General features: G+C 41.5%; 2 protein-coding genes across 3 annotated transcripts in view; one reads left to right on the top strand and one right to left on the bottom strand.

Annotated features, from left to right (window-relative positions):
• Positions 1-791: 791 nt before the first annotated feature.
• dthd1 (death domain containing 1) lies at positions 792-7,101 on the bottom strand. Its single transcript, XM_026298614.1, has 10 exons — positions 6,679-7,101; positions 5,995-6,493; positions 4,837-5,164; positions 4,369-4,548; positions 3,632-3,897; positions 3,286-3,432; positions 2,549-2,838; positions 1,910-2,151; positions 1,745-1,802; positions 792-1,285 (listed from the first exon to the last, which is right to left on the bottom strand). Exons 1-10 carry the CDS (start codon positions 7,055-7,057, stop codon positions 978-980), a joined length of 2,697 nt encoding a protein of 898 aa, XP_026154399.1. The 5' UTR covers positions 7,058-7,101; the 3' UTR covers positions 792-977.
• Positions 7,102-9,192: 2,091 nt separating this feature from the next.
• Positions 9,193-11,423, top strand: part of arap2 (ArfGAP with RhoGAP domain, ankyrin repeat and PH domain 2) — a 94,969-nt gene continuing 92,738 nt past the window's right edge. Inside the window, exons 1-2 of one of the 2 annotated variants that reach the window (XM_026327276.1) lie at positions 9,193-9,595; positions 10,080-10,142. The gene's annotated coding sequence lies outside the window, so the exon portion shown is untranslated. The remainder of the gene's footprint in view (positions 9,596-10,079; positions 10,143-11,423) is intronic. The other variant, XM_026327284.1, reaches the window with a different exon arrangement.

Genomic DNA, 11,423 nt, shown 5'->3' with positions numbered 1-11,423 from the left:
AGAAATACACCATAGTGTGGTGAGATATTTTATCCAATCAGTTATCATCAACAGGCGGCATCAAGTGTTAAAGATGACTCAGTGTCGGGGAGCTGAGAAGAGGTCTGTGTTAGTGTTTGTTTACACAGAGAGCAGAGATGGCTCACTGGTTGTGTAAATCACCTACCTGTTTGTGGAGATCAGTGACTGTACCAAATAAAGGGAGAAGGTGAAGGCGCTGAGATTAATGCTACAGAAAAATTCAAACTTTGTGAAAATAACCTGAGAATAAATCGAATAGCGGCAACAGTCAACATGTACATTCAAAAATGTGTGTTGAGGTATCAGCTATAGTGCAGGTGGGATTTAAATTCTCTCTGCTTTTATCCAGAATGACTTTGTTCAGATTATTTCATTATAATTATTGCATTTTATCAGGTAAGGCATCAATTTCAAATGGTTTTACTAAATATACTTTGTAGTAATTTATATTAGTTGCCTAAATGTCTCTCAGTATCCTAAGTGGTGATTTGCATTTAATATTGATTCATGTATATCAAAACAGAAACATTACATACACCACTGGTTCCCAAGCTGGGGATCAGGGTTTCCTGTGGGGTCACAAGATATAACATAAGGGGTTGCAAGACAATTTACATGGCAAGAAAACACTGAAACTATGTGGAATGGACAAAATTAATTTAATTTTCTGATATCATCGCTAATCTTTGCTAATTCTTCTGAGTTACTAATTATTTCCTCTTCTGCTCAAAATATTATTGCAGTCATCACTATTACTGTTGGTTTAGCTGAAGTCTGCTTGATGATGATTTGCAAGTAGACTTCAAGCCAAAAAGGTGGGGAAGCACTGCCCTGCACAATCTGCCTCCCGTCTGAGTAGACTCTCACAGTCCAATGCTGACCCCTTGTGGATTAAACAAAGCAATATGAGCAACAACTGCATTGAAAAACAGTATGATTTCTACTTTTCAGCTTTCTTATTTTGGTGAGCCCTGCTCAGTGGCTGCAGCCTGTCGCAGCATTAGCTCTCTGGCCAGATCTGGCCTGCCGCTCTTAGCCAAGCAGTGGGCCAGCTGAGAAGCCTTGGGTTGGTGCGGAGCAGCAGGCAGACCCCTCCTCCACATGGTCAAGACATGGAAGGCCTGAGTGGATGGGCTGTTCCCGGCCCGGAGCTTCACCAGCTGAGCGGCACTGCGACGGAGGCGCAGGGAGAGGACCAGCAGGGCTACTTCCTCCTCTGAAAGCTCCCCAGACAGCCAGAGAAGAAGAGAGTCTGACAGGGAATCTGGTGGGTGGGCATAAGATGAAGAAGGTAACTTATCTGAGGACTTTTCTGGCGCAATGTGTGATGCAACTTATATTTTATATTTTCTAACAACAGCTTGTTTGGCAAAATTAGAAAAAGTCTGGAATGGCTGAGAAATACGGTTGAAATTATTTTCCCAATGTCAGTTAAGACATTTTGTGATATTGCTATGTATGTATATATATATATATATATATATATATATATGTATAAAAAACCCACATGCAAAATAGTTAATGATTCAATACATTATGATTATCTTTAATGCACTGCATTTGAACAAACTGGTCAACAGTGTAGAATAAGAGTTTTGCAAATTTTTAAAGAAAGCTTAGATTTTAGTTGAATATGTGGGAATGATCTAAAGCAGTGTGCGGGGACTGAAACGGAAAAACAGGATGGTGTGGATGAGTCATAGGTAAAAGACAGTTCACCCACCTGCCTCCTCACATACCTTCAGTCTAGCTGCGATGGGACGATTGATGTTTCTCATTTTCTGAAATGAAACACAAGGAAAAGTTATAATATGCCTTTACTGTGAAGGTTAAACTTTTAACTTCACTCATAACATAAAAAAAAAAATTTCTGTGAATACGTCCTCACCTTGGGCAAAGTCAGAGACAGCTTGCAGACGGGCTCTCCCAAGAGCTTTGGGTCCTTCAGGGCTGGTTTGTCACTTCGCCACTCCAGATGACCTCTGGCGACCTTATAAAACATGGCTGTTCCCTTGTAGTGAGGGGAGCTGTGGTTCCCAAACGGGTCTATTTCAGTTAGACACACTAAGAGCTGATTCTTGCGCTGAGTGTGGAACGTGATTCGCTCGTCACTTTGGTTTTTTTGAGTTCCTGTTGTTCATTGATTTTTAAAAAAAAAAAAAAAAAAAGAAGAAAAATCAGATAATCATCAATAGTCAGAGCTGAAATACCTAGAGGCTGGGAACATTCAAGCATGCTGTCAGCTGGCTGTGAAAACCTGTAGTTTAATTACTTTACTGTATGGTCTGTTGCATCCAGTTATGTAGCAGCAAACAGCAGGGAGACAAACCTGTGTTCATCTACAATAGAACACATGTTCATAACCTTCTGATTTCCTGAACTGTTAGGTCTGTCTTTTTCAAAATTTCATGGCAAGACAGACTTTTTCATGTGATGCCTAAAAATTAGAAGAGTCTCTTCAGAATAATCCATTTATTACATCTACAAACAATGAGAAGCACCATCGTAGGTCAACACCACGCCCAACCTGTGGAGGTGATGTTGCCACTGAAACGTAGGAGAAGCTGGTCTCCTTCGCACATGCAGATCTCTGACGAGGTCTCCAGGAGGCCGCTGTAACCCTGAGCTCGCAGTTTGTTCTGTTCCCAGCTGAGGTCCCTGCTGGGCAGGGCAGCTACCAGGATGGCGTGGGGCTGGTCAGATCGGCGCTGGAGGACGACAGTGACCATGTGGCAGCAGACCGACTCCTCTAACTCCTCTACCAGGGAGGTGAAAGGGCAGAGCGGTGGTGGGGAGAGGAGACGGAGCACCAGCACTCTGAGCAGAGGGCAGGGAGAGGCAGAGTTAAGACGCTGAGCTCAGTGGAGAGATTAGGTTGTGGCTGAAGAGAGGAAAGAGATGAGTCTCTTATCATGAATACAGACTTAATATTCTTAAGACAGAATAAAAAAATTCATATTACCTACTCTAGCTGTATTAGTCCCTAGGTAAGCTGTTTTTGATAAGGAGGAACAGAATTATATGAGGGAAATAATAAGAATCCATCCTAATTAAAGGCACAGTTCACAATTTACAACAACTAACAAAGGTCTAATATTCAATAATAACTATTTGAATGAGACTGACGTAAAGAAAGGCCTGGTTAATCATGATAATCCACTTTTCTCATTTTATTATCAATTGTAAAACTGACAGTCACTTCATCCAAAAATTGCAAAATGAAAGACATTTTTAAAGAAAGAAACAAATCTATATATTGCAGACCTGTCAAAGCTCTCCGTCAGCTCAAACGACACCAGCCCGTTCTGCTGGTTCCTGACAGTAACTTTCTCCAGGACGCTCCACTGTTTGTCCCTTGAGCCCAGGGCGATCAGCAGCTCAGTGGATGCCTCCTTAGAGGCACCCAAGATTCTGACAGAGACATAAAAAAGCAAATTTGATCAAAATGTGATCCTTCAGAGGAATTATCACTTAAAATGTTTCATTAAAAATGACTGCCCTATTTGTATAGAAATATAGTCGAGTAAAAAGTATTACTTAGCACAAAATGGAAATGTCACCACTCTGAGTCCTCATACTTTTGGACAAGCCCAAAGACACTTTATCTTACCTCCGCCTACAGGAAGCAGGTTGATCCCAGGGTTGAGAAGCAATAACAGAACTGATGTAGTGATGCTCAGCAGCGTCCCCTTGCCCCCATGTGACCCTCCTCTTTTCAGGGTTAGGGGGACAGGGGAGAGTCACACTAAGGGGTCTTCTCAGGGACTGTGAGGTAGGGTGGACGAGGTAGAGCAGTGGGCTGGTTGACACCACCGAGTGATAGGCGTCACTTCTGGACCTGATGGCAGCCAGCAAGACGGCGTCTATTGGCTGAATCTGAAGCACATCAGAAAACAGATGATCTGCATTAACCAGGCAGCAGTTTGGAGCGAGATGCTGTATAATATGAAAATAGTTTTTCCCCCCACACTTTTGTTTTGCCGACAGCATGCTGTTTTATCAGAGAGCTGTGCAGAGCAGGAGCCTTTGGGTTTTGACATAAGATCAAGCAGCAGTTTGCTGCAGTGAAGTTAGTTCACAGATGCTCGAACACGCACGTCAACACGCCCACAGCTGTCCATTTTTCTGTGAAAACTCAAATGTGTGAATTATAGCAATCTGTTTCTTCTTTTCTCTCTTGATTTGTATGTCCCTGTTTCCCCTACCATATTTCTTTTAATGCCAATTTTAAAAGACTTTCAAATCCAGCCTACATGACTAATCAGCTGAGCAAACCTATGATTATTGTACAACGCAAAGGAGAGTAGAAGAAAATCATTTCAATCAATCAATTCATCATCTCCTTACCATAGTTTGTGCCATTACTGGTGCACTGAAGGATCCTGGGAGGTAGCTGAGAACAACTCGAGGGTCCATGGGGAGTTTGAGTGACAGTCCCCTCCTGGGAACTGTGTAATTTTCTCTTTTTAGACAGGAAACCACTGCAAACAGGCCGAGAGAGTACACCCTCACTTCTGCAAATGAGCCCTGACAGTGACATAAACCAAACAGAAACAGAGCCACAGCGTGTAATCACATCTGTTTCAGGCAAAAAGCAATACTATAACTAACACAGCAGAATTATTGCAGTCTCAGTAATCATGCTGCTTCCATTAAAGGGACAGAACAATGTCCAAGTTTGAAACAGTTGATGATGAGCTGTTATTACAAAAATGAAAGCTGAATGTTTTCAGACCTTGTCACTATGTTTGTTAGACAATATCTGTTTAAAAATGTACAACTAGTGCTGGAAGTAGTTGTCACAGAGAACCTCACCCTCTGTCCACCATATGCACCCTCTGTTGTTACAGGAGTGACGTAGCTCGCCCTCCTCTCCTCATCAACTATCTTGACGGCGACATCCCTGTAGTTGCTGCGGTAACGCGCACAGAAAGGCACAGCCACTGTCACAGGGAAGTGCAGGTTGGCTCCGTCTTGAACTTTGACCCTGATCACTCTGCTGACCAGCTCCTCTGAGCCAGTCACCATGAGGCAGCTGAAGGCGTCGGCCACTTCACACCTCAGGACTTCAGCCACATGTGTGGAGGCTCTGATGAACCATGTGTCTGGTGCAGGTGGTTGGCTGTCCTCCAGTTCACCGGTGAGTGTAGATTATTTTAGAAAAGATACACAATAAACAGACTGACAGCATGAAAGTTGAAGCAAACATGGGAGGATATAAATACAATTATCCATAAGCTTCATATTACGTTTTTCTCCCAGTATTATTTATGTGAATATATTTGTTTTGCTCTTAATATTAGCAGTTGAAATAGAAGCATTAGAGTTAGTGGTAGAAATATTGTCTTTAAACAACATGCCTGGAGGGGGGGAATCATCATGGCCTCTCATTCTCGTTCCAGATTTTCTAATTTGTTTGGATTTTGGACAAATTTGTATTGACCTGACAGTGAACTGTATGAAATAGCCGTCTATGGGGAGGCCATGCAGTCAAAATGAATGCACCTTGTGATGAAGCACTGCACAGATGTTACTTCTGTTTCAGTGAGCAGGGCAAATGAGAGGAAGGAATCAAATCATGTCCAGGCTCATTAGTCGGCCCCATGCGGGATAAAAAGCTGAACAGGTCGTTTTTATGTGGAAGAGTTTATTGACATTTTTACTATTTCAAAAATCTTAGTCGAAATATTATTTCTGCTTTCAGCACTGGTGGTTGCAAAATTAATTAGTTTACTCCCCACAGTAAATGTAGAAAACTGGAACTAAGTTCAATTTGCTGTGCGCCAAATATGTTCAAACCCACAGGACTTTATTCTGAGCTCTAGTGGACATTTCAAAGCTTGTAAAGATGCAAAAGGCTGACACTTGGAGGATGTGTCACAATGAAGCATAAAGAATATTAATAATTTAAATGTGATAGATGAGAAAACTGTACGTTAATGGGGTTAAAGGGTGATGATTTTCTCAGCTTACCCTACTGTGACCCAGTCGCTCTTTGTCTCCTTGTCATCCTTGTTGTTTACCACCTCCGTGTCTTTTCCTCTCTCTTCCAATAAGACTTTCTGACTCTCTAGAGAAACAAAGTCTTTATTGTCATTCACTTGACCTTTAACCTCTAATTCTTTGCCACCTTCTTCCATATCGTTGCAGTCAGACTTGCTGAACACTGAGTCTGATGGTTGCTCAGTGTCTGGTGGCAACACTGTATGACTTTCAGAAACCTTGCAGTCAGATTCGAAGTGCTCGTAGGTGTAAGGGTGATCTTCAGGTGGCTCTGAGGTTTCTGGGTCTCTGGTTTCCTGAAGTGCTGTATCCACAGTAGAGGCCACTTCTGCAGATAACTGGAGGATTTCTGCATCCAGCCTGGTTAGGATTGTACTCAGTTTGTCCACAATGTTCTCTATTTCCTCACCAACACTTTGAATAGTATTGCAGAAGGTGTCCAGACAAGGCATAACTTCAGACTGTGGTTCTGAAACAAAATGCATGTATAACATAACAACATATACAATAAAACTTTCACTTGACATATTGGAGCTAATTTAGATAATTTAGCTACACATTAAAACAATTGCTGAGGAGCTAAATTCTTGTTTCATTTTACACATAAATGTTATGACATTTCATACCTAATACATGATGCTACAGTGAGATGACGTCCCATACCTGCTGTAGATGGATGTTGCTGATCACTGCCCTCTGCTGGAGGCTTGTTGCGCATGCATGCACACTCCCCGAGGGTTTTTCTCCAAGCTGTCACTCTGTCAACATGAAAAACACTAAGCTCTCTCAGCACTCCCAGAACTTTTCGCTTGCACTCTTTCTCCACCCGCTCTTCATCATCTCTCCTCCCTCTCACTTCATCCTCCTCTTCATCTTCTGCTGGGCTGAGCATCCCTTCTTCATTCCTCACTACTTCCTCTCCTCCACCTCTACCTGGTTCTCCTTCTGTGTATCCCCTCCTACCCACTGGTCTATTATGATGATTCCTGGATTGTCTGACAGCTTCAAGCCCCTGAATAGTTTCAGTCAACATGTTGAGGAGGCTGTCGTCCCTCCATGTGCCATGAAGAGCTTCATTTATTTCTTTATTCACATGCAGATTTGCATCCATTCTGAGCTGAAAAACACAACAGGTCAGGTTCAGGCATTTCTCCTCTGGCCTGTCTCTTCCTCTTTTTACAATTAGTGGTGCATAACGCAAAGAAGTGTTAATAAAATCACAGTGAATAATATCAAATATAAACTACAAATACACTGCATTCCCTCATGTACCTCGTTTCGAAGCTGTAGCCCCCTTGTTTGCTGTGTCCTTGGCACTGAGTGTTACTGTGTACAGCTATCCTAGTTTACAGCAGCCAATGCTGTATTTATATGGCTGCCAGCAGTAAAACATGTTACCAAGGCGACCCCTGGAGGCGTGGCAGGGAGGGACAAAAGAGGAGCCACAGAGCAAAAGATTCACAGGAAGACAGAGTGCTGTCCTCCAGATGTCCCATCCCTCTCTTCTGTTGTACTGTCACTCATTTTACCGCTGCTAGGTCCACACAGTGACAGATACCACCCACTCCTGAAACATTTCAAAACATCTGCCAGTGAATCAGTGATGGATTTGGTATATTTTTTGTATTTTGAAGGCATGTGGATGTAAAACAACAAAATGTTGGATTTCATGTGAAATTTCTGTCCCAAGACAAAGTGTAAATGTAAAATTTAGATGACTAAGTAAAAACAGAAACATAATAGTCTATTAGTCTGTTGCTTAAGTAAAAATACATAATTAATTGTACAGAAATATTACCTTCAGAATGCTGTATTGATGTAATTACCAATTCTACATACTGTGTACAATATTGGGCTATTTAAAGTAAAACACTGCAACATACTTTGAGATTATCATATGTTTTGCATGTAAAATCTTGGAAGAAGTACAATAGCCATGAGAGTATAAATAAATATAAATATAGTGGACTAAAAAGTACAATATTACTATTTAACTTCTGAAGTAGAAAGTTAAAGTAGTATAAAGGGGAAAAAATACGTAGAGAGGGAAATTGCACAGTGTTTGAGCAGATGTAGCTGGTAATTATACGTTTGAACACCTGCAGGTTGTGTAACTTGTATTTTTTCAGTGTTGGAATGTCACTAACAGATTACAGACTCCAGCTGATCCCTGTGACCCTAAACAGGAATAAGTGGGTATAGATAATGGATGGATAATAAAGGTAATTTAAACCTGTGTGAATGTCTAGGTGAGTGGGGATGTGTTTGCTGACTTCTATACAGGTGGATGTCTGTAACAGGCCATCTGAGCCACATAACTTAGAATATTATTTGAATTATCATAGTTGAAGTTGTGTTATCAGTTTTATTCTGGTGCCCTAGGAACCTGACAGTGTATCAACATGTACCATAACAGCCATCATTAATTATCTTTAAAACATATATCATTTACACACATGCTTTTCTTACTGTGAAATATTAAAATGTTTTCAGTCACAGTTGCCCAAACCGCAGTGCTGCAGCACTCTGTCGCCATCATGTGGCTGCTTCTGCACGTTGTAGCCTTAACTTTATTACATATTTTAGCCCTTTTTATTTTAGTAGGACTGTTAATGTCATTCCATGGAGGAAGAATATAAACATTTCATATATTGAAAATATAATATAAAAAGATGTTTAAAACGTGAGGGTGTTAAATCAATGCTAATATGCCTCACCTGTAAAAAAAACCAAACAGCTCTCTAGCTTGAGATTTTTATGTTTTATCCAATGTTTTATCAGTTTCCCAGGCTGGGACTGGTCCTGAAGGATTATAGTTTTTACTGTTGGAATCTCAAATGATGAGCTATTTAAAAATAAACTTTATATTGGTCATTACACTATTTAAACCCAGTAGTGACAGAAAAATTAAAATCATTTAACAATGGCGCGTAAATTCAACGTCACACTCAATATTGCTGCCCTATTTAAATGATATAATAGAATACATAATAATGGATAAACGCAGTGAACAAAATGTGTTTTTTCTTTCCTCAGGACTCCCTTGATTATTAAGTGTGCCAGGCAGGGTGCTGCATTCCTGACTGTATTGAACGCGTAGCCCGGGGCCCTCAGGATCAAGCTGGGACATGCTACTATTCCCTGCAACACATCACAAATGCCTCCTCTTTGCATACACACAGTTTGTTTTTTCTTCTCTTATTGTGTACACAGGCTTCGGGAAATCTGAGCTCAAACACGCTGACTCCTCTGTCACCACTCTGACATTTGGATGAGCTGGTGAGAGGTGCAGAAAGTTGCACCGCAGCATGAATGCGATTCCAGCTTGCGGCTTTTAGCTTTAACTTGGTGTTCTAATGAAAGTAAAGTGCGGACTTCACTTCTGCAACTTCTGGCACTGAACCTTTGGTCGTGCGCTGAAATGGGCGTGGAGTTACTCTCAACGCCAGAACAGACAGGGAACGGAAACAGACGAGACCGAAAGCACATTTAATAAAAAAACAGTGGACACACGCTGTGCGTAAAAGTGTGCGGATGCTGCCTGAGATTCTCTGCTGTTTTTAACCCTTAGGTAAGTTTTGCAGAACACCGTACGCACGACGACGTGTTACGTCAACATCCCTTCTAATGTTTATGAAAAGTGGGCACTATGAATTAAACGAGCTTTGGTTTAAATCAGCTTCTTAACGCGCCAGAGCTGGAGGCATTAGCAGCGATTTGTGGCACTTCCCGCTGGTTTATGATAATTAGGTATAAACATAAAACAAAACTGCCTAACCCGCACTTTAAAAAGCATTGTTTTCATAGTATTGTTTCCAGTATGTGTAAACACTCATGAGGACGCTGCACACATGTGATGTTGCTGCTGCCTGCTTTCTATGAAAACAGACACCTGTCCAAACAACGAAGCAGCCTTTCCAACAAAAGTGGGTTTACTGCGGCTTTAAAATGGCATTTTTCTATAAATGTGCGTGACAGGATCCTTAAAACACCATTTCATATTGAAGTCAAACAGCATTTAAACAGGAACTTAAGTTATTTTTTCCTCAAACCAGGAAGGAGCTAGAAAGTGGACTTTGTTCAAAGCTGGTTGGCTGAAAGACGTACAGCAGGATGAGGTAGGTGTGTGTTGGTGTGCATGCATGGGCGTGCATGTTATGACTCACTCTCTGTATTGTCTAAAATACCTGTGTTGTCGTTGAATCACGGTGCAGTGGGTGCAACACCGACACACATACCTCTCCTGCACTGGCAGCCATGCTCTCACCCATATTGTACAAGAAATAATGTGCTCACACATTGTTGTTCCACTGCATGTCAGTGAGTTGTGCTCATACATTGTGTTTAGGTGTGTTGTTGTTTTAACCTTATGTCTCCACATTACTTTATATTTTCCCATACCAGCGTGGCCAGTTCTCTCTTTGTTCTGCTATTGATCTTCACAGTCCGTGGGCTTTGACACCAGGCAGTAGCTGTGCATCAGAACTCCTATATCCAGCCCTTAATAATGTTTGCTGAATGTGTGTGTTCTGCAGTGTGCAGTGGTGTGAGTGGGCGTATGTGCGTTAAAAAGGCAGAGCTGTGGAGCAGGCTAGGTCAAATGTGCTAGCAAGCTTTGGCGTGTGGCTGAGCTGGCTGTCAGCCAGTACAGGTCCCTGCATGTTCACACTGCAATTCACAGCTTTGCTGGTCTGATCGAGTCTATCGGCCTTTAATGTGAGGCATTAGTACAGTCAGCCGTGTGTGGACCAGAGACTTTAGCTTTGTGTTTTCGGGCCCGGTGTAAAACTCACAAGATGAAATTAGTGTCTTTTTTTGTAGTATTGTGTCAGATTGTTGTGCAAAAATAAATAAGTTACTTTATATCTAACACACATTTATAATAACTTATAGATCAGTTCCTATTTATCACTGCGACTTGTAAGATGTGTTATACACATGCCACAAGGTTGAGTTTTCTGAAAGCAGAAGTAGCACTTCATCTGCCCTGTTTACTATATCTCAGAGAATTTTAAGTGTTTGTGTGCATGTGAGATGGTGAGAGATACACAATTCATCGGTGCTCAACTTCGAAAATATCATTGCCATATGCGTGGTTTGTTTTATGTTTTTAGGCAGCGCACGCTCTAATGTAAAAGTTGGGTTTTTAGGCTCTGCTGCGTGCAAGCTGCAAACAGGCAAAGGTGTTCTACTAAAGATGTCAGTGGGGCTTTTCACAGAAAATGTATTTTTTATGTTATTTAATCCAACCTAAAAGTACACCTGTTACAAAAATCTGACAACAGAGCCACACTATGACACTGGCATGTTATTTCCTCATAGCTATTGCAGTTTCCTGCAGTTTCATCCAGGAGTGTTGCAAATTGTACACTGCATGCATACTGATTTTGAAAAGTCTT

The sequence above is a fragment of the Mastacembelus armatus genome, chromosome 18 (genome assembly GCF_900324485.2).
Source record: "Mastacembelus armatus chromosome 18, fMasArm1.2, whole genome shotgun sequence".
In the NCBI taxonomy this organism is placed as follows: domain Eukaryota; kingdom Metazoa; phylum Chordata; class Actinopteri; order Synbranchiformes; family Mastacembelidae; genus Mastacembelus; species Mastacembelus armatus.
This window is presented reverse-complemented; position numbering and strand designations above follow the sequence as displayed.

Coding starts and splice junctions, on each gene's coding strand:
- dthd1 (XM_026298614.1), bottom strand. CDS start 7,057: ATGTTGACTGAAACTATTCAGGGGCTTGAAGCTGTCAGACAATCCAGG. Junction 4,549..4,836: donor GTGCATATGGTGGACAGAGG/GTGAGGTTCTCT, acceptor TGTCACTGTCAG/GGCTCATTTGCAGAAGTGAG. Junction 3,433..3,631: donor CCTGCTTCCTGTAGGCGGAG/GTAAGATAAAGT, acceptor TGTCTCTGTCAG/AATCTTGGGTGCCTCTAAGG.